General features: G+C 32.7%; 1 protein-coding gene across 5 annotated transcripts in view; it reads left to right on the top strand.

Moving 5' to 3' along the window:
• Ddx4 (DEAD-box helicase 4) overlaps positions 1 to 22,565 on the top strand; it is an 87,688-nt gene extending 65,123 nt beyond the window's left edge. The window contains exons 16-21 of one of the 5 annotated variants that reach the window (XM_063258160.1): positions 2,286 to 2,452; positions 11,069 to 11,214; positions 18,884 to 18,983; positions 20,011 to 20,281; positions 20,587 to 20,697; positions 21,299 to 22,170. In XM_063258160.1, the coding sequence (XP_063114230.1) occupies positions 2,286 to 2,452; positions 11,069 to 11,214; positions 18,884 to 18,983; positions 20,011 to 20,281; positions 20,587 to 20,697; positions 21,299 to 21,382 (879 nt within the window). In that variant the 3' untranslated portion in view covers positions 21,383 to 22,170. Of the gene's footprint in view, positions 1 to 2,285; positions 2,453 to 11,068; positions 11,215 to 18,883; positions 18,984 to 20,010; positions 20,282 to 20,586; positions 20,698 to 21,298 lie in introns of all 5 variants that reach the window. The other 4 variants (XM_063258161.1, XM_063258159.1, XM_063258163.1 and 1 more) reach the window with 4 other exon arrangements.
• Positions 22,566 to 23,934: the final 1,369 nt, after the last annotated feature.

Consider the following 23,934-nt stretch of genomic DNA (forward strand, 5'->3'; position numbering starts at 1 on the left):
TAAGCAAAACAGAGTCAGAACAGAAGTGTGGGCATAGTACATGATGCAAAAATAGAATACCAGGTGATCAAAAGTGGTTACCATTGTGCCTCTTGCTATTTTTAAATTGAGTTGCCTATATCATCAGGTATAATAGAATTGATCAAAACAGTACAGAACAAGACCAATAAAACCTACACTGGCGACCTTACAGGACTTGGAAAAAAAGGATAATAGTCAAACCGTAATGGGCATCATAGTATATCTTATTGCCTTCAAAGTGGTTGCCTATGCCCTCAAACTTGATATTATCAAACAAAATAGAATATAGAATAATCAGAACAAGATGGGGAGAGCAATACTGGGATTCAGATCAGGTTAATAGGAAAACAAAAAAGTTACTATAATATGTCCTGTTATTTTTAAATTTAGTTTTCCCTTAATTTAAAAAATGAGAGAAAATAGATTAATTTTTAAAAAAGGGGGGGGGAGATTGAGCTAAAAGAGGACATTGTAACAGAACAATGCAGGTCAGAACCGAACAATTTAAGTATCATTGTTTCGCCACCAGATAATCTAACATAATAGTAGTTGCCATAGTGCCTCTTTCCTTGAATTATTTGAGTGTAACTTTGTATGCTATAGCATCAAGCATATCAAGACAATGTGAAGCCATTCAAGAGAATGCAAAAATTACAGGGTATTTAGAACCAGCTAATAGAAAACAAACAACGGTTTCTATATTATCTCTTTGCCTATAAAGAATTTTGTTTATACTATCACGTATAGTGAAATATAGTAAGCTACAACATGTTGAATCCTAGCACTCTTGAAAAAGGAGGATTACAAGTTTGAGCCCAACCTGGGCAATTTATAGACTTCTTGAGACCCAGTCTAAAAAGAAGGACTGAGGATGTAGTTAAGTATGAAGGCCTTGGGTTCAAAACCCAGAATCATAACTAATAAATAATTCACATACCAAATTATCAGTACTTTTAATTCACTTTAATAAACACTATCTGGTTTTCAAGTGCTCTTTTAAAAAGGGAGTTACTTAAAACTTGCTTTCTAGCTGGGCGTGATGGCTCGTGCCTGTAATCCCAGCACTCGGGAAGCTGAGATGGGAGGATCTTTGTGAGTTCAAGACCAGCCTGGGCTACAAAGTGAGCTCAAGGCCAGCCTGAACTGCATAGCGAGACGCCGTCTCAAAAAAACGAAACAAAACAAAAAAAACATGCTCTCTCTGTATAAAGGCACTTTTCTGATAATATCAAAAGTATCTACAAGCTGGGCATGGTAGCATATGCCTGTAAGCTCAGCAGGATGGGAGGCAGAGGTGGGAGGATTGCAAATTCAAGCCTATTCTGGGCAATTTAGTGACTTAGCAAGATCCTGTCTCAAAATTTAAAACATAATGAAAAGGCTAGGGATATAGCTTTGTGCAAAGACCCTGAGCTCAGTCCTTAGGATTGTGGGGAAAAACAAAGTATTTGGAGAAATCCATCTCTTACATTCTTGCTAACCATCTTCAAGGTAGTACCAAAGTCACTTGTCTTTTTGCAGACATGTTCTTTAAAGGATGTTCATTCAAAGGTGAAAGAATCTCCTAGCTGTTCCTGAGTAATTAGAGAATGGAGATTTTATTAAGGATTTGTAGGGACTAGAAAAAAGTTAACCAAATTTTAAAAATTTGAATATGTAATGTTGAGTTTTATTTCATAAAGTCTGATAATATAGTTTATGTTTGTGCTGTTGAATACAAGTAACAATTAGTCATATGGGTGTTTAAATTTTATAATTATAAAACTAGAAATTAATTCCACAGCCACAATACCTATATTTCAAGTATTTAATAGCTGCATATGTCTAGTGGTTAGCATGTTAATGAGGCTGATAGAGCCCTGAAATAATTGCTGCAGGTTACATTTTATAATATTAATCTATATTTTTTTTCTTCAGGCTTTTTTGAGACAGGATTTCACTGTATAATTCAGGCTGGCCTTGAACTTGTGGCAGTCCTCTTGCCTTATCCAGAGTGCTGGGATTACAGGCGTGTGCAACTATGCCCCGCTTTTTTTTTTAGTCTTAATTTAGAAAATGTTTTCTATATTAGAAAAAATTGAGAATACATATAAACACTAATGGCATTATTTATTATCTATGATGATCAGACAATTTTTTATCATTTTATGCATTGGTTTCTAGTCTTTGTTTCTAAATATTTTAGCAATTGAAATTGTGGAGAGTTTTATCATTTAATATAAAGTGATGTGCATATTCTGTTCTGTTCTTTGAAAATATTATAGATTGGACTCAAGCAAGTGAGATATTTAGTTTTGGATGAAGCAGATAGGATGTTGGATATGGGTTTTGGGCCAGAAATGAAGAAGTTAATTTCTTGCCCAGGAATGCCAACAAAGGAACAACGTCAAACTCTTTTGTTCAGTGCAACTTTTCCAGAGGAAATTCAAAGGTAAATTTTTTTCTTCTTAAAAATAATTTAATTATGTACATAAATATTCTGTGGCAATAAAATCAATGTAAATAGTCTTGTTTTTTAGAGGTTTGACAGTTTTTAAAGATTTTTTTCACAGGTAATTTAAAAAGTAGGTTTATTCCTAAAAAGCTTACCACATTTTTTGTTGTTTCTTATCCTTGTTTCTGGCTTTTCAGTAGTATCACACTCTGTTTCATGTGTGTCTTGTAGCATAGCACCTATCTGGGCTTTAAAAGTGCTTACTAAATGAAGTTATTTTTATTATGCCCTAATTTCAGACCTAAATACATAGAATTTGGGAGGGGTACCAGTTATTAATAAATATTTGAGGATTATGCTGTATATTACATGAATTCAGAAGTAAGCATGGCTTACCCCTGATAGGATGGCAACTCTTCTTCTTAGCCTAGCCCTCTTGTCCCCTTCTTGGCACAGGAGATCCTGAAGTATCTAAGTAACAGTATTGGGTTATAATTTGGTAAGATTCTTGCTGTTTTTTTTTTTATTAAAACTATTCCGTTAGGGAGCCAAGAACTACATTTCTGCAAAATGTGGATTTGTGAGAGAAAGAAGAGTGGGAAGCATAGATTCCCAAGTGGGTCATAGGTGATTGATTGTAGATACACCATTTTTTCATCCCTTTTGATTCAAAGATTTACTGGTGTATTGGACAGTACCCTTTTCCTCATAAAACGTTGCCTCTGAACTGGCCCATGAGCTATTCTTTCCGTAGACTATTCCACTGTTTTTTCAGCTTGGCACCTTTTAGGTGGTATTTAGTGTATGACATGACCTGTGGATTCTAGAGTTACAGGTTTATTTATTGGCTGTATTATTGGTCCCTTGGCTGGTAGAATGTCATGTGGATCATATGCTAGTATATCATACACACTGAAAATCCTGGAATAATGGTTCTGACTGTTACTTTGCTTTATTTCCTATTATGATAAAAAATCTGTGAAATAAAAAGTTATTTTTTGGAGGAAATCTAAATCAAAGCATTGGGTCAGCCTGGCATTTTTTCTTAATGGTATATAAAATAATTTCTTAATGAATTGTATCTTAAATTTGAAATGGTGTATGTACATTATGTTTGGTACCATCTGGTACCATTACCTTTGGTACCATTATCTTTGGTACTATTCAGTAGATAATTTATTTACTTAATTAGCAGGTAATATTCCTGTCTGTCTCTTTGGATTTACCTAAAATAGGAAAGAATTTGGATATTGGCCTCCCAAAATGACCAATGTGTATAGTCAGTATTATAGCCAGTCAGTATTATTTGTTGGGGATCTTTTTTATGAGCAATATTTATTAGCCTTGGAGATATGTGATACAATATTTTAGAATTATTTACATTCTCAGTGGCTGACATACTACTTCTTAAATGTTACCAGTTACTCACTGTTTTGCCCAGTCTTTTTCTTATTCTGCATATTCCGTGTGCCATTGTAGCATCTATTTCCTTGGCCTGCTCCTCTGTACTGCGTTCTCAAGGTTATTCTCTGTACTCCTGCAAGTTACATATTTAATGCTTTGAGAAAGATTTTCCTCTCAGATGAATACCAGTAACTCATGTTGATGTCCAAAATTGAAATTGCTTTTTTCTTTTACTTTATATTTCCAGTCATCCTTTTTTTGAATTGATGGTTCATGCTCTTTTGAAGTCAGAATTCTTGAGTCATGGTAATTCCTTGCATTTTAACTGTCTATTCTTAAGAAATACTCAGGTTGGTAGTTATCTTTCAAATCCACCAGTTTCTTATTTCTCGCCTTAAGTCCTTTTCATGTGTATCTTCTTGCTTACTACTTCATTAGCTCAAGTTTCAAACTTGAAGACCCTTCTATTTAGACTTCATTTTATCCAATTCCTGGTAAGGTGTTGGTGTATTAGTCACTTTTCAATTACTGGGGCACAGTGCTGGGCACCTTAAATTTAAAGGAGGGGAGGTTTAATTTGTCTTAGTTCGTGGAATTCAGTCCATCTGGCTCCAAAGCAAATATGACATAGTGGAAGGGCATAGGAGAGGAAAGCTGCTCAATCTATGGCAATTAGAAAGCAGAGAAAGAAGGGCAAAGTATACCCCCAGTGACACCTCCTCCTTCCACGACCATCTCTTAACATCTCCTTTAACTGAGGAGTATACATTCCCCCCACATGATCCAATCCCCTTCCAGAACACATGAAATTTGTGGGGTACATCCCGTAGCTAAACCATATTTATAAAGCAGTGCACATTTCTCAGTAAATGTTCTTAGTTCTCAGTAAATGTTTCTTAGTAAATGTTCAGTACTTTAACATTTAACGATTGATTTTTTTTTTATATATATCTAAACTACTTAATGCAAGCTCTTGGGGAGGAGACATCATATTCATCTTTGTGTTTTCAGTACCATGTGTGCTTGATATACTATTCAGTAAATGTTTTAAAGTTATATGACAAAGCTACATCTCCCAGTGCTACTTCTCTCTCATTCCCATTATTATTAAAATTTATACTTTCTTTTCTTTACAAATGTTCATTGGTTATCATTTTGGTAGGGTTTTTTTTTTTTTTTTTTTGAATGTTTTGAGTCAGAGTCTTGCCATGTAGTTCAGTCTGGTCTTGAATTCACTATGTAGCCTGGGCTGACTTTGAACTTGCAGTGATGCTCCATGGTAGGTTTTTGGAAGACAGAGAATACAAAGAAGAAATCAGCCCCACCATGTTTAATTGGAACCCTGATCATGTTTTTCTACTTCCATTCTTCTGAATGAAAAAGTGTTCATGAAGGGCATTTATCTTTATTTCAGTTAAAAGTTTTACTGTTACATTTGTCTTACGTTAAAGTTACTGTTAAAGTTTTTGAAGCTCTATTCTGGCACTCAATAAGTTGGTTCCCTTTCCCAGACACTGAAGAAGTGTCTACTCTGACTGGTTGTACCTTCACTCAGTGAACTGGACAAGGCTGAAGACAGAATCAAGTGACACCAGAGAACTGCTTTACTTTTGTTACCCAGCATCGCTTTTGCCATTCTGGTCATTTCTGGCTCTCTACGAATTTTAGGATTGTTTTCTCCAGTTCTATGAAAAATGCTGTTGATATTTTCATTGAGATTGCATCAAACCTGTGTATCAATTTTAGAAGTATAGCCATTTTGACTATATCAGTTCTTTTACCTATACTGGAGCATGAGATAGCTTTCCATTTCTAATGTCTTTTTTGATTTCCTTTTGAAGTGTTATAGTTTTCATTTAGAAATTTTTCATGTCTTTACATTAATTCCAGAGTATTTAAAATTTTTTAGTGCTATTTTGAATGTTTTCCCCCTAATTCTTTCTCAGCAGGTTCATTAGTATGCAGGGATGCTATTGATTTTCATGTGTTGATTTTATATCCTGCTGCATTACTGAATTTGGTTATTCTGTATTTCAGTGGACTTTTTGGGGTGTTCTTTGTAGCAGGTCATATAATCTTCAAGTCATAATTTGACTTCCTTTCTTGTACATATCTATTCCTTTTTCATGCCTAATTGTTCTTTCTAATATTTCAATGACTACTTTGAAGTAGAGTGGTGATAGTAGACATCTTTATCTTGTTCCTGATTTTAGAGGGAAAGCATTGTTTTAATATGTTGGCAGTAGATTTGGCATATATGGTTTTTATCAGACTGAGATACAATCTTTCTATGCTTGATTTTTCAGGTTTTTAATCATGATTGGCTGTTGGATTTTGTCAAAGGTGTTTTCTGCATCTGTTGAGATGATCATTTTTTTCTTTGCTTCTATTTATGTGACATATTACATTTATTAATTTGCATATGTTGAACCATCCTTGCATTCCTAGGATGAAACCTCTTTGGTTGTGGTGTTAATCTTTTGATGATTTGTTGGATTGTTTGCCAGTGTCTTGTTGAGAATTTTTGCATGTGTTCATTGGAGAGATTGGCCTGTAGTTTACTGTTTTGGTTGGATCCTTTTAATGACAGCTTCCAAGAATGACTCTGGGAGTACTCCTTTCCTTTTAATTTCATTAAAATGTCTTGAGTATTGGTGTTAGAACTTCCCTGACATTTTTGTAGAATCTAAACTGGGTCTTTTCTTAGTTGGTAGATTTTTAATTCTTGCTTTTTTTATTGTCTGATATTGGGTTATCCAGAGTTTTTAAATTCTTGGTTCACTGTGGGAATTCATATGTATCTAGAAATATATTCATTTTTTTCAAAATCTTCAATTTCCTGGTGTACAGGTTTGCAAAGTTGTTAATAATCTTTTTATTTTGCCAGTGTATGTTGTAATTTCATCTGTCTCATTTTTAATTGTGTTGATTTCTGCCTGTACTTTTAAAAAAATCAGATTGTCTAAGGATTTGTCTATTTCTTTGAAAAACCAACTCTTTGGGGGCTGGGGATTTAGCTCAGTGACAAAGTACCTGCCTGGCAAGCACAATGTTCTGAGTTCAATTCCTAGTACCCAAGAAAGAAAAACCAATTCTTACTTACTTGGTTTTTAATTTTTTTGTCTGTTTCATTTATTTCTCCTCTGGTTTTTCATAATTTCCTTGTTGTACTAGCTTTGAGATTGATTGTTCTTGTCTTTCTAAGCATGGTATGCATGCTCAGGCTGTTTATTTGACTCATTCTGTTTTTGTGATATGGGCCTTTTCTTGCTATAAACTTCCCTCTTAGGACTATTTACATTTGGTCACCAAAGTTCTAGGATGTTGTACTGCCATTACTGTTTAATTGTAGAAATTGTCATTTCTGTCTTTTATTTCTTCTGTAACCCACCACTTACTTAAGAATGTATTGTTTAGTTTCCATACATTTGGATAATTCATTTTTTATTTATCATTTTTTCTAATTTTATTATGCTGTAAGTGGTAATATACATTATACAATTTTAATTGTTTTACATTTACGCTTGCTTTATTGGCTAACGTGATCTATTTGGGGGAAAGTTCCACTTGCTGCTCAAAAAGAATATGTATTCTGTTGTTCTATGGTACACTATGATCTATTTGTGATAGTGGGGATATTGATATCTCACTATTATTTTGTTGATGTTTATCTGTTCTTTCATATCCAGTATTTCTTGTTTTGTGTAGTTGAGTGTGCCCTCCTTGAGTGAATATATGTTAATAATTGTTACCTCTTCCTATTGGATTGTTCCCTTAAACAGTATGTAGTGACCTTCTTTGCCTCTATTGATCATTTTGGCTTGAAGTCCACCTTGTATTAATACAGGATAGCTATACCTGCTTTTGGGGGGGCTCTCATTGCATGTAATTTTTTTTCATCATTTGATTTTTAGTCTATATGAGTTTTCTTTTTGGGTTGAATGTGTTTCTTGTATACAGCATACCACTGGATTTTCTTTCTTGATGCTTTCTATCTGTTTTGATTGGAGAATTGAGACCATTCACATTGAGGGTTTTACTAATAGACGTTGACTTATTTCTGTCATTGTTTTATTTTCCTATTGCTGATTTTCTGTTTTTCCCTTCTACTTCACTGCCTTACCTGATGTATTCATACTATTAGATTTTTTGTCACTGTTAACTTCATTGTGTTTAGGATATCCTTGAGAAGTTTTTAGAGTGCTGGTTTTGTGCTCCTGAATTTCTTAGGTGCACTTTATTATGAAAATATCTTTTTCTCTTATCAATTTCAAAAGACAGTTTTTAGGATATATCAGTCTGGATTGGAAATTGTTTTCTTTTAGGACTTGAAACGCTTTTCTCCAAACAGCTGGCCTTTAAAGTTTTCATTGAGAAGTCTAAGGGGTTTTCCTTTATAAGCGATTCTTTAGTTTTCTCTAACTGCTTTTAAGATTTTGTTCTTGTATTGGATTTCTGGAATTTTGTCTTAGAGAAGTTCTTTTCTGGTTGTGAGTGTTTGGTGTTCTCACTTGTATGTATATTAAATTTTCCCTCACTTGGGAAGTTTTCTTGTATCATTTCAGTAAACAAAATTTTTATGCTATTCTCTGATTTTCACTATTCCAGTTAATCTTGATCTTCAGTAATACCTTGGATCATAAATGCTTCTGTCTGATAATAATTCAGTTCACAAACAAGACTTTGGCAAAATTTTGCTTTTGTTTGCGAACTTTGTTGCAGGTGATGAACATAACCACAGCCATCTTCTCCATGTATCACAAATGTATGAATCATGGAATGAATTAAACTTGTGAACCACTGTATCTTGTTTGCTTTAGCTAAGAGCTATTAGATCCATTTTTCATGTTCTCTTGTTTTTATGGCAGCTCTCATTTGGTCACTGACAATAGCCCTGTGTTCTAGTTCTACACACTGTCCTCACATCAGTCACTTCTGCTGCCCATATTTTGATAGAATTTTTAATCTTTTGAATTTCTACTTTTATGGAGCTTTTTATGGATTTTAATTCTTTTCTGTGCTGATCATGCATGTTTGTATCATTTTGTTGGACTCATCTAACTTTTTGTGTCTTCTGTAGATTCCCTACTCAGTTTTTGTCTAATATCTTATTATCTACATCTTCTGTGAGCTTGCCAAATGCCTTATTTGATCTGTTTTGTTCTATCCTCTGATATCATTTGCAATAATTTTTGACTTTTGGTTTTCTCCCCTTTCATGCCTATAGATCAGCTTTGGGAGACTTCGGAGTTTTTGGAGGATTTTGTTGACCTTTCTTTTCATGTTTCTGGTTTTTATTTGTTTTGAGGCTTTTGGATTGATCTAATGGGAAGCTTTGTTTCCTGTATGGAGTCCTCTTTAGTTAATGTCTCCTTTTTGGTCTTTTGGGTATGGCTAAGTATTGGCCTTTGCCTCTGTTCCAGGATCCTGCCACTGCAGTTTACTTGGGAACTGAGTTTGCAGTATATTTGGTCCAGCACTCATTTTTCCAGACGTGGTTCACAGGACTATTAATGACCCCAATGCAGTCCTAATACTGGTATCGTAAGAAAACCAATTAATGATAATAGCTAGGATACTTTGAATATAACATCATCATAATTATAGTATCAAATACAAACATTATTAACAGACTCTAAGGACCAATAATATACCACCCTTAACCATGGCAAAGAGATCTATAATTATAGGGTGAACACAAAGACAAACCAAATACCAACCTGTTGATTTACAGTACATGCCTACTAAGTAAAACAGCTTTACCTCTACTAACAGTAGAACAGAGTTCAAAAGCAATAGTATAAATGTTATCCAGCAATCTAGAGATTGATAAAATTCAGTAGTTACACTAGTAAAGGTAGAGTACACGGGGAACTGGAGAATTAAAAAAACAAAATTTAAAAATTAATCAATGGACTATGAGAAGTGCGTGAGAGAAATATGTGTGAGGGGGTCCTATTGAGTAGTAAAAAGGTAATCAATACTGTTAGAGAAAGGTTGCAGGAAGAAAGAAGGATCAAGAAAAAGAGATAAATAGCAGGAAATAAGGGAAAGATAAGAGAAAAAGTTGAAGGAGAAAAAGAAAAAGAGGAAAACAAAAAGGAAGGAAAAACCCCAGTACCCAAAAAATACAATAAGAAAAAGATAAAAACAACAAAAATAGCAAATCAAGAAAGCTGCAGACAAAAATTTTCATGCATTTTTGAGTGAGTGGTTTCTTTGCATCCTGCCATCTTACCCATCCAATCCTGTTTTTCTATGCCTGACTTGAGGGCCTATAGGTTTTTGTTCTTCCCTCCTTGCACCAGAGGTGCTTCTCTGTTCTCCCCAACATTGTGGTTACTATGCAAGCCAAGGCATGTCCTTGGTCCTCTTAGTAGATGGGAATGCGATCAGGTCTCTGGACTCTGCTGGACGCAGGACAGGTCTAGTGTGCTATTGGACTTAATGTCTGTAGTTATTGGTTCTGGTTGTTCCCTTCTCTTTCTGGGCATTGTCCTTGTCTATAATCAGGTTGGTTGAATAGTCCTTATCTATACTGACCCCTACCATGGAGAAGCAAAAAACTGGTAGAACCAGTTTAGAGTTGGTAATTGATAGTGTCCTTTTTATTAAGGGTGTGGTGAGCCTGCCTGTGGTACTTGGAGGGGTGCTGCTCATAAGGTTTGGGCCTGCATGATTGTGTAGTGTGTGGTTTCTGCTGGGTGTGGTTTCTGCTCCTTCAGTGAAGGCCTGCTTGCTCTGCTAAGAAGGGGCGTCTCTAAGCTGGTTTGTGCCTGCTACATTTTTTTAATCATTGAAAAATTCCTGGTTGATGTACTTGATATTTAGTTTATACTTTTTGTAAATTTATATAGTTATTCATAGACAGTAAATCCACTAGGAATTATTGTATCTATAATTTGACTTTTGTTTACTAGTAATTATATATTTTGCAAAATATCAACAGTATCTTTTTCCTTGAAAATAAGGGTCAGAGATATGGCTCAGTGGCATAAGTGCCTGCCTGGTAAGTGCAAGGGTCCTGAGTTTGATTCCTGTTAACCTCCCCAACCCAAAAGAGGGAAGATAATTGTAATTGCTGTATTTTATCATCACTCATTATCTTCTGCCTAATTAATATGCAAGTAACATGTGTAGAACTTAAGTGAATATCATGAGCATGAATGAAGAAGTGTAAGCTAAGGAATTGTCTTTTTGTCTCTCAAGGTTGGCTGGGGAATTTTTAAAGTCAAATTATTTGTTCGTTGCTGTTGGACAAGTAGGTGGAGCATGTAGAGATGTTCAGCAGACCATTCTCCAAGTTGGCCAGTATTCAAAAAGAGAAAAACTTGTTGAAATCTTACAAAATACAGGTATCTTATGTTCATATAATTATCTTACATCATAATTTAAAATTTTTTTAAATGCCTACTTTTTTTAAATGTCTAATTTTTAAAAATGAATTTTTTGGTATAGCTTTTAATAAGTTTTTTTTGTTTCCTCTTTTCTAAAGCTCTTAGAAAAGATATTGATTCAATGATCTGTGTAAATTGTATATATAATCTGTCATACAGATTGAATATGGGAAAGAGTTGTGATTTAGTTTGATACTTTCACTAAAAAATGTTGTAGCAGTATACATAATTTTTATTTTAAAAAGGTAGAAAGGCTTAATATTAGTATATCTTTATAATTCACTGTCTCAACAGCAAATTCTTATCTTTCTGGTTCAAAGAATTTCAGAGCTGGGAGAAACTTGAGGTCTAGTTCTGTCCTTTGCAAAATCTTTGAGAACTGTTTTTATTTATCTCCTAAATTATTTTCATTTTTAAAAAAAGTAATATTTTGTTGGATATAACTTGAGATTGGAAATATAGTCTTACATGGTCACTTTTGTTACCTTTTTGTTACCTCACAGACTAGGTGTATTTGTGTGCTGTAGTTTATCTCATCTACAGTAACCCATTTTAGTAATTCTGTTTCTTTTTTAATGTCAGTGTTCAGACAAGAGACCAAAAAGGCAGGAAATTGGTTCTAATAATGAACAACAACAACAAAATGTGGAAGGAAAGGTGATTTAGAAAGTACTAAAAGGCTTTCTAGTCTTCAGTTTTTATTTTATAAAAAAACTTTATGATATAAACTAAATATTCATTGTGAGTTTGAGGTGAATAACTTCATCAGTGTTTGTTACGTATAGTAATAGCATATGAAAATAACTGAGAGCTATATGCCATTCAAATTGGTTTACATTTGTTCACTTATTTCTCAGAATACCTTGTAAGGTAGGTTTTGTCATTATTGTAGGGCTGAACAAACTGAAAATGAAAAAGGTTAAGGGTATTAGCTAAAGTTCAAGTACAGAAGAGATCAGTACTATACATGGTTTTGTTGAAGTTAGAAAATATTTTTAGTATAGTTAGCTTAAGATTTTCAATACATAATCTGTGGAATCAAGTGTACTTTGGGAATAATTCAAGGAGTAGTTTTCAGAAGTGCTAAGAAAAAAATCACTATATATGGCCACCGTTGATATATTTCTGAATTATTTAAATGTAAATTTTATGTAGTTTAGTATTCATTGTTCTTGTGTATACCATCAGATTTTATATTGTTTGTTTACAGCTAATCTCCTTTTCAGATCTTTCACTTAATTTTGCTAAGTTTGTACCTGTTGCCTTTTTTAAAAAGTGCATTGGTTTCATTATTCCAGAAGTATATCCATCTACCTTAAAATTTTAATTTTTAAATCATTGGAAATGAAGATTTTATGACCTCTTTAATTATCAAAGGAATGAGTAAGATGTTAAAAGTTCAGAAGAAAATTTTTCTTTTTTTTAATCTGTTTTTTGATACAAATTCTCACTCTGTAGTTGTTTAGACTCACCTTGAACTCACTGGAGCCCATGTTGGCCTCAGACTTGTGCGATCCTCCTATTCAGTAAAGAACATATGTTCTTTACTCCCTGTACTCCCTTTTGAGTACAGGGAGTAAAGAACATATGTATATATAAATTATTAGGGATCCTAAAATTATTTTACAAAGACATTTAAAAGTGTTCAATATCTACAAAACAATTAATTATTGAAGGAAAAATCCATTTGCATTTTTATTGACAATTTGCATTTCTATCAGTTGCAGTGAGTTATAGATTAAACAAAACTATAAAAGGCATAGGAAAATCCCCCAAAGGGTGTGCTAGGCAGTAATCTTTTTTACTCATTTCAAAGTCTTCCACATTTTTTCCTGACAGCCTATGCGCACCTCGTGATCATCATAATCTCAGAGGCTTATCTTTGGTCACAAAGAAATTTGGTCTTACAGTATTTATCTTACGTAGTCTCACCGTGACAAGACTGTTCATTAACATTATAAACCTCCTTCAGTTTGTCTTGCAAATGTAAAGTCATATACTATTGAATTACAAATTCTTGTCTGAGAGTTTTCATAAGGAATTTTGGATTGAACTTTTAAAAAGCCTCTGTTTTTGGAGCTGGGAATGTAGGTCAGTGATAGAATATGTGTTTAGCATGTGCAAGGTCTCAGGTTTGATCCCCAGCACCACACGCATAAAGAAAGAATTGCTTTGCTTTTTGAGGGATAGGAAATTAAGTAACAAACTACCATTTTTCACTTCTAGATACCTGGATATTTGAGTAAATTTCTTTTTGTAATGGTCTTAATGTTCCTGTCCTTTCAAGAAGTGTGACTTTCCTCCGGCTCTCCAAACTAGGCGATATAAAGCAAATACTAGACCAGTTTATTTGGGACAGCCTAGTTAGGTGTTGATTTTATAAGGAAAGCCAATCTTTGTTCATTAAAGGTATCTGGTCCTACCTCCTGTGCCATTTTCAAATATGAATTCCAGTCAAAACTTTATCAATCTATTTGTCCAGTTAAATTCTGTTAAAAGACAGAAAAGAGATTCTTAATGAACTGATGCAGATGGCTACACTACATTAGCCATGAAAAGTAGGAAACTTTCCCAGAGTTTTGAATTTGGGTTGGCTCAAATGTCAGAAGTGAGATCAGATACTACTATGAAATGTTTCAGTTTTGTTTACAGAAACATTCTAAATCTGTTATAATGGCCTAGGAAAACAAAGGCTTCCCGATCTATCCAGAAAATAGAACTTTAAAATATTAACAATATTTGGAGCAGTACAACAATAAGATCTCCTCTGGGAGCTCATTTAGTTCTTATATAATTCTGTTTCTTTGAATCTGTTAGTAATTTATTTTGATTGCCTCTACTTCTGGATTATTCCTAGAAACCTTGCTTTAGTCCAGTAGTATGATCTGAAAGTTGACAAAGCAATGTCAATATAGAACCTCGTACCCAAGAGTCTGTTCTTTGAAGTATCAATAATTTGCCAGATACAGTTCTTTTTCACAAGTCCGGTGTCTTAACATATCTTTAGCTTATAGTACTGCCTTTGGCAAATCATCAAAAGAAAATGAAAACTATAGATAGAAATTACTCTAGTTACTAGGAATTGTTAAATGTGGAATGTTTGATGATAGTAATAATAATGCTACTGATAAAGAATTTTTTTCTATGAAAGGCAAAATAAAGGTAATAATAGAATGTCTCTAATCATGATAATTAAGGCTAGTTTCCAGTAGGTACATGAGATTTATGAAAATGGGTAGACATAATTTTCATACCAAGAATGACAAGTAAATCTAATAAGTATAGAATAGGGTTCAGACATCTATATTTTCACAGAATTCCATGTGTAAGTCTAATCTACATTCCTAGTTGAGATTCACTCACTGATGTAGAAGATGCTAGATTCAAATTAGGAAAAAACCAAGATTGTATCAAACATGTCAAATAATACATGAAATTATGATAGGTACTACTATCTTGTTCTATCTGGCCCTATAACTTTAGGGCTCAAATAAATATAGGAAAATTTTGTAGAATTATTTCCTAAGGGTTTAATCAGTGTTTCTTGAAGTTTGAAAACATACAGAGAGTGAGGGAATTTACAAATCTCTAGTATCTTCCCATGAAATACACATATTTAAAATATATGAACATTTTATCTATGCTCTTAAGGAACCTTAGTGTGTCTCCTGATTTGCCAGTTTTTAGGTTAGTAACACATCAAATGTGTAGTAACTTTTTAAAAAATTTTTTTAATATTATTTAAGGAGAAAAAAAAACAGAAAAAGGGTACAAGTTATACAGAATTTCAGAAAGAATAAACAGTAGGGAATCACTAATAGATTACATATTTTATGGACAACATATGCAGAAGAATAATTCTTTTTTATTGTATTTAAAGAGAAAAAGAAAAAAACAAAAAAGGTACAAGTAATACAGAATTTCAAAAAAACAAATAGATTACATATTCTCATCTTAGAAATAGTTGTTCAAGTTACAAAATTAAAGCATATAAAGTGGACTTTCAAACAGTGAGACTGCAGTTTTGTTCAATAATCCAACAAAACTCAGTAATATGGTTGTCTATCTTATACACTTAAATATATATGCAGTTATATCCTTTAGAGCACTTTCTTTTCCTCTCTTTTGTACAATGGCAATTACAAAATGTGTAATAACTTTTATGAGGTAAAGCAATCTCTGTACTCTTATTGAGCTCTCAAAAATTTCATAAGTAGTTTTAGAGGATTTCTTAATTTATGTTCTTGATCATTTTTTGTTTTGCATTCATATTGTAAACAAAGATATTATGCAAATAATCCCATGCAAATCAAATGAGTTATGCTAACACTAACATATTTCATAACTTCATACTCAAATGTTTAATTCAAAATAAATTCATTTTCCAAATTTTATCTTTCTTTCAACATTTTCAGTATTTTGGAACATACTGACACTGTAGAACAAAACAAATCTTTCCAGAGTCCCTAACCCCTCTAAAGGAGTCTGCAAAGTAAAAAACACATTTCATAATTACACTAAAATTATTCAATACACACTGATCAAATATTTACATTTTCTTGTTTTTAATTTTTAATATGGTATATAATGTAAGAGTTGTAAGTGATAAAAAATCTGAGATTGTCACTAATATTTTGAGTTTAAAGGCGATATAGATCAAAATGTTTGAGAGTCATCACTTTAAGATTAAAACGTTTTCCTTGAAAAACAAAACCACCTTATAGTTTGTACTCTTTTGTCACTTTTCATACTATAGTTGCTGCCACTTATGTTAATTATGACTGTTAACCATGGTAACACCTGTTATTTTTAAAATGTGTTATATTTATTTGCTAAATTCCAGAGTAATTTTGTTGTGTTTTTTTTTTTTTTTTTTTTTGGTAATAGAGATCAAACTCACAACCTCTTATGCCACTAAGCTAAATCCCTAGCTCCTGGTAACATCTGTTTTGTAAAGGAAACTGGGTGCATCTCTTGAGAGATGTCATACTCAAGCATTGTCTGCTGTTTTAAGTTAAATGGAAGTTTTGAAAAATATTTTCAAGATGACATTCTTCAAAACTTAAATGTCATGGAATAATGACTCATTTTAGTTGAATACAGATTTACATGCTGTTCTTAAACAGTATAGTTTAAGCTTTGACTAGTATGCATGTACATGAGGGAAACAAAATCCAATAAAATAAGGTATTTGTATGATACTTAACAATGATGAAGAGGAGAAAGGATGTGTTTGCTTAAAACCAAAGTTAATAAATTAGTCTCATTTGCCAAAGACTTCATTTAATTCTTTTAACCTGCGTCCTTAAAATGTTCTCTTTTCTTTTTCTCTTAATATAGAGAGTGAGCCAAGGGCAAGCAGCACTGAGCTCCAAGTGTTTTGATTTAGCTTCTCGAATAAGTTTTTTCAAAATTGTAATGTAGTTAAATTATTACAGTTAAACTTGATTTTCTGGGACTAGGAATATTTTTCTTGGTAACATTTTTTATTTTATTAGTCTCTATAAAGCAATCATAGTGCTTTTTAAAGAGACAATATAATGTAATGAGTTAGTAATCTCATAGTGTATTAACAATTTCACAGTGATAACCTTTTTTGAATTAAACACATAAAGAACTTATAGCTTAAATTACTAATTTAGCTGCAGGCTAAGTGAATATAGAAATACAAAAAATTAAAACGTTAGCTGCACATTAGCTGTAATTCTTTTTAGATTCTTGATTTTAATTCACAGTGGATAAATACAAACAAAATAGATAATCTGTTCTTAACAGAGAAAAATTATTTTACAGAAACTGATTTACTCTCCATTTACAGAGAGCACCAAATGATCTCATCATAAAACTATGCATTCATTGCTGCCACTAATAGGAAATAACTTTTTGTCTGAACTAGAACAAATAGAAAATTAGGAGTGAGAAAAAAATTAGAGAAAGAGAGCAGCAGAGTTATATTTTGATTGCCAGTTGGAATTAACAACAGGAACCAAGAAAACTGAGATCATGCCTTAAGCTGCATAGCAGTGCTATGTATCTGGCTCTGTCTTATTAATTTTGGCATTAGCTACTTGTTGAATAACTTCAAAACTGATGATAGTTTTTGATAAAACAAGCTTGTTACTTTAAATAAAGTGATCATGTTTAAAAAATTTAACATATATTTCAATGGGAATAAGTTGCTTTTTTGATTTTTCAGCTTGGCTGCCTAAGGCAAATATGAGTTAATACTAGTTTACATTCTTTGTACTGAGGTACATCATCTTGGAGTCATTCTTGACTTTTTTTGTCTCTGATTACACTGATCTCTGTTTCTACCATCAGCTACCATTCTCTCTGATTACACTGATCTCTGTTTCTACCATCAGCTACCATCTTTTTCTAGACTTAAATAACTGCAAAAATCATGTTGCTCCATTGTTCAAAATTCTATAGCTTCCCATCTTGGAGTAAAAATAAGTATATTGATGCTTTCAAGGCTCTATATGATAAGGTCTCAGTTCATCTGTTGACTTCAGTTGACTTCATCTTAATACTCTTCTGTCTTGCTGACCCTACTCACTATACTTGGTCATTACTCTTCCTTACAGTACCACAGGCACACTTCTGCCTCGTTGTTTTTGTACTTGCAGTTTACCCAGAAAATATTGTTTAGATCTTATTTTAAGCATGAAGAAACTTAATATTTCCTATGTTCAGGGGCTGGGGATTTAGCTCAGCGGCATAAGCGCCTGCCTTGCAAGCAGGCAGTCGTGAGTTCGATCCCTGATACTGATAAAAAGGAAAAAGACAAAAAAAATATTTCCTATATTCTTGTTCTTCACTTTGCCTCTGCTCTTTTCCCAGTATCTGTACAGTTCTTTATCTTTATTCAGATATCATCTGACTACTCTTTGTAGTCTTCACTGGATCTTGATCCTTCTGGTTTTTCTTTTTAAGACTTAATGCATAATATTTATTCGCCTTCCCACCATGAGAACAGGGGCTTTTTATTTTCTAACACCTAGAATAGTGATGAGAGTCTAGTGGATATTACATATTTATCAAATATATGAATAAATGGGATGGGAGAGATTGGTTGTGAATAGTAATGTAGCAAGTATATATTTCTTAATGGTTAAGATTCTGGATTAGATACATATCTTGGGGAAGAAAGACTATGAATTAAAAGATAGTGTTGTAACATGGATTATAGAGATTAGCAGCTTTGGGTCAGATGCCCCATTATAAACATCTCACACAACAAAGGCAGAATGAAAGATGGGATTATTTTTTGAAGTAGAGATAGCAAAAACATTTAATAGAAACTGAAAGAAAAGAATGAGACTGAAAGACATTTGTAACTACTAAGAGTCAGTAGTCATCAGTTACTTTCCCTAAGTCTTCATTTCCCGAGTTGGAGGGGAGACAAGACAAGCTATCTTTTTAAATCCCTAAACTAGGAAAATAATTGTTATTTCATTATCTTTGGCATTCATCCATTTAAGAAACATTTGACTCCATCCTATGTAGCAGGCCAGGTTCTGGTTGCTGTTAATACAGTGGTGGATGAAACAGTTACTCACATATACCCCTTTTTCTTTTTTCTAATTTCATTTTTTAAATGTTAATCATGCCATTAATTTTGTAGGTGATGAAAGAACTATGGTCTTTGTTGAAACCAAGAAAAAAGCAGATTTTATCGCAACCTTTCTTTGTCAAGAAAAAGTATCTACTACAAGTATTCATGGGTAAGGAAATCAGTATATTCCTAGTAGGAAAATGACTTTCATTTGCTATTAAGGAAAGTTAGTATCTATATAGTCATGTACCACACAGTGTGTTGATCAGTGACTGATGTCATATATGATAGTGGCCCATTAAAATACATCTAGTGATGTCATGTGTAGGTGATAGTTTGTGTAAGTTTATATAGGTGATAGAGTGTAAGTATACTTTATAATGTTTATAAAACGATGAAATAACCTAATAACATATTTCTCAAAACATATCTCCATCATTTGGCAGCACATGTCCATAACTAGTATGATATAATCCTAGGATTGAGAACTCTCTCAAGGTCTCAACTATTACCTTTTTATTATTTTTCTCTCCTTGCCCCAGAAAGTGCAGTGCCACCTAAGAGGGTTTAACAGTTTTATTCTTCATCTTCATTCTTAGTTTTTATAGGAATCAAATGGTGAGCATGGTTGAGTTGAAGTCTGCCTTAGGGTTCTCATTATGAGGAATGGGAATGTTTTTAAGAGATTTCACTTTCAGATCTCTAGGTTATTTAAGTATTTCCTCTGTTGACTCTAATCTTTCTAATGCTTGATCTTTTTTGTTTTGGTTTTTTGGTGGTAGCAAGTGCTTAAAAATGCCACATCAACCTAACTGTATTGGTACTTTGCTGTTGTATCTAAAATGTCACCGCGTATGTAGAACTCTGAAATTGTACTTTAAAAACTCTCTTTTAAGAAAAAATATTCTAACAAAATACTTCCATATTTTTTTGTTAAGCCTAGAAATCAAAGGGATTATTAAGAAGTGAGATTTGACCTTTGTTTTGTCTGATATCTATAAACTAGCTATTATCTTACATCTGTAAATAGGGTTAATTGTCCCAATTTAGTATGGTGAAAATAAAATTGTGGCTTAGAAGGAATTAGTGTAGTACCTGGTATATACTACACTGTTTTATTATTTAAAATTTGTATATTAAACCTCAGTGATTTTTGTTTTTGAAAAGTTCTAATACAAGCTTTCTTTTCTTTCAAGTGACCGGGAACAGAGAGAGAGAGAACAAGCTCTTGGAGATTTTCGCAGTGGAAAATGCCCTGTTCTTGTTGCTACTTCAGTAGCTGCCAGAGGGCTAGACATTGAAAATGTCCAACATGTTATCAATTTTGATCTTCCTTCTACCATTGATGAATATGTTCATCGAATTGGGCGTACTGGGCGTTGTGGCAATACTGGAAGAGCTATTTCTTTTTTTGATCCTGAATCAGATAATCATTTAGCACAGCCTCTAGTGAAAGTGTTGTCAGATGTAAGTTTTAGGGTTTTTTTGTTTGTTTGCTTTGGGTTTTTTTTTTTTTTTTTTTTTTTTTTGTGGTGGTGGTGCTAGAAATCAGTCCAGGGCCTTGTGCATGCTAGGCAATCCCAGCCAGCTGGAGATTTAGCTCAGTGGTATAAATGCCTGCCTTGGAAAGCACGTAGTTGTGCATTTGATCCCTGGTACTGAAAGAAAGAAGAAAATTGTAAAATCAAATGGTTAGTGTTTTTTCTTTATTGTTGAAACAAATTTTTCCAATCTTTTTAAGACTTCATATTGTACATGAATTTTTTTTATAGGCTCAACAAGATGTTCCTTCGTGGTTGGAAGAAATTGCCTTTAGTACATATGTTCCTGGCTTCAGTGGTAGTACAAGAGGAAATGTGTTTGCATCAGTTGATACTAGAAAGGTTAGTAAGAGGAAAAATTCAGAACTTGACTTCAAGTTAAAATATTGTGCTTGATATTGTTAATTATAACATTCAGTAATTAAACCATTATTTTCATGCCTAGAAGGTAAATTATAAAATTTTATGTGCATATATATTTTTGGGTTTTTAAAGGCAAGGAATTAACCTTGTTCGATTTAAGCATCTTCCTTTACTGAATTTATTGGCAATTTTAAATTCTAATTTGGGATCTTTTGAACTTTTTTCAGGATTTTAATTTAAAAAAACTTGACCACATTAAGATAAAAATACTAGAGCTGTAGGACTGCAAGTCTTATGTTTTTATGCAATGAGCATACTAATTAAATGTTTGTGCATATTTGTTGAAGTGTAACATTAAGTTTTTCCATTTGCAAAACTAATGGCTTAAAAATTGTGAATTATTTTGTGCAGTTTAGACTTTCAGTTTGATAGAAGCCTTTTATCAAGTGATTCAGATTTAGTGAGAAAGAAGGTCTATATATTTGGGGCAGAGGAGGTAGAAAGCTTGAGTTCCTGTTTTCATCCTGGGAAATGTAATTTTAAAGCTGTCATAAACTAAAATTTTCTTTCTTTTTTAAAGAATTACCAGGGCAAGAACACTTTGAATACAGCAGGGTTTTCTTCACAAGCTCCCAATCCAGTTGATGAAGAGTCATGGGATTAAAGCTTAAAAAAAAAAAAAAAAGGTTCAAGTCTGTGGTACAGTTTTGATGCTGAGAAGACAATAGTTTTGATTTTTAAATTTTAAACAGAAATGTGAAACCTGACATTCTCGTATTGCCTGTCATTCTGTTGTCCCACCTGTTAAAAAAAATTCTTTTTGATTAGTGCTTAGAGTTTCAATGTTGCAGTTACTGATACAAATGTCATTCACTGGAAGTGCTAAAGCATTCTAAATGTCTTATTTCTAGAATATTCAGGCAATTGAGACAAGTTACATGTCTAAGTGCTGTCTTAGTATGTTTATTTTATAAAAATAGTTAAGATGATAAATATTTGTTTAAAAATTATTGGGTGTCAATTTTACTTGAGCCTTTAAATAACAGTGTGTCATTATAATGTGATAACACTATAATGTGATTTTTTTATGAAACAGTAGAAGACTGAAGCCTGTCAAAGTGATTTTGATTTCAGATTACCAAATGTGTGCTGCAAATAGTTAAATGTTTGCAACATGTGAGCTCTGTACTCAATGGCATGACAAATGTTTTCTTTTTTTCCTTTTCCTTTTTCTTTTTTTATAATATGCACTTTCCTTGGAAATAAAAGATGAAACACATTTTCTCCTAAGTTTTTTAGGTGCATGTTTGATTTTTTTGTTACATATCACAGTTCTGAATGCATTTCATCTTGTGAAATGAATACAATGAATAAAAGTCTCACACAGGGCTAGAGATATAGCTTAGCAGCATAGCACCAGCCTGGCAAGTGTGAGGTCATGAGTTTGACTGCTGATACCAAAAAAAAAAAAAATCTTACACAAAGTAAATATTGATGTATGACATACTTGCTACACTAAATATTAATGTGTAACATACTTGCTACAAAAAATAAATACTAATGTATAACATATTGCCACACAGATGTGGTAATGAAAATCAGTCTTAAACTTCAAAAAATGCTATTCATTCTTGCCATAATTTTGATTCATATTTTGCAGTCATTGAGAGAATTCTATCTTTTTCATTCACCACTGTATATCTTAAACTTATTGTGCCCAGAATATAAATTGTTAAACAAACAACCTCAAACATTGACGTGAAACAAGTGTATTGTCGAGACAAAAATTACCAGTTTGCTACTATTACTCTTAACAGTCTCCAGTAACAGGTCACTGATGTATTATCATGGTATATGAATTTAGTTAATAAATGTCACATATGCAAAAGGAAAGGATATTTGACAGTGTTAGAACAATTGGTTAAATGCCTATCCCGTTATACTTAATACTAATTCCATGTGAACTATAAAAAGTTCCTACTATAAAATACATTATTAAAACTTTCAAATTAGAGATAAAGGTTGGTTTTTAAGTTCCAAAGACAGAATCACAAAGGAAAATGTAAACAGGTTAAAGGGAATATGAATGTATGTGTGTATATATAAAAACTGAAAAGACAAACATTGCTGTGACTGCAGTTGATTTATTAGTATGTGGTTCTTTAGGTATGGATGTGTAGACAGCTCAGAAAGGGAAAGCTCAGTAAGTCTGGGAAATATTTCACCTTGTGATGAGTCTGAAAAAGACTAAAAATGTTTACATTGTTATTTATAATATTTGCATGCTTTAATTGTTTTAAATTTGTATTGTTTACAAAGAGCATTCATAGTTCATTGCTTTTTATTCAAAGCTCCTTACTCAGCTGATTGCTTTTTAAGATTTTTATTTTATTTGATATGTGAAAGTACAATCAAATGCATTGCTGAAAATACAAAGATGGAAAGAAAAATCCTGAATAACCCAAACACTATTATAGACGAACTGAAAATATCTTTATGTTCGGTTATTTTCCCATTTCTAGATATAGATTTGAATGTTGTCTTTAAAAATTATTGAAGTAACATATATCTAACATTAGAAAACAAAATCCTAGAAATGTTTATAATAGAAAATGTTTTGTCCCTTTTCCAAATTGTTACCCAACATCCTATAATCAACTACCTTTAACCATTCCTGTTTCCATCATGTACACATATATTTTTGTCTGCCATATTTAAAGATATATTAAATTTTTGTTTAGTAGGTAAGGATTTAACTTAACCTTTCTTTAACTCACTTTAGAAGGATACCTCGTGAGAGGATATTAAAATACCTTTTTTTCCATTTTTCTTTTGCATTGTAACATTTGTAAGTCATGCATTTATTTTTCCAAAGTTAACATTTGTATTCTGGACCATACAGTCTCTTTTGTTTTATCTATAGGTTGATTTTAAAAGAGAGTAGCCAGTGTTTATATTTGCTTATGTAAATATTCACTGGATAATGGGCCAGTTAATATATTCTTCATTATCTTTTCTGTTTTTGACTTGCGTGTGTGTGTGTAGATTACCAGAACTGTTGAGTCAGTTCTCTTTTATCATGCCATTTGTGCGTATGTTTTAGTACGATATTTTCTTTTCCTCCTATACTGGGGATTAAGCCCAGGAGCACTATCCCTCTGAGCTACATTCCTAGCCCTTTCAGGGTCTCGCCAAATCACCCAGATTGGCCTTGAA

This window comes from Cavia porcellus, unplaced genomic scaffold (assembly GCF_034190915.1).
Source record: "Cavia porcellus strain 051 isolate PalLab524CR breed Dunkin Hartley unplaced genomic scaffold, mCavPor4.1 scaffold_11, whole genome shotgun sequence".
NCBI lineage: Eukaryota > Metazoa > Chordata > Mammalia > Rodentia > Caviidae > Cavia > Cavia porcellus.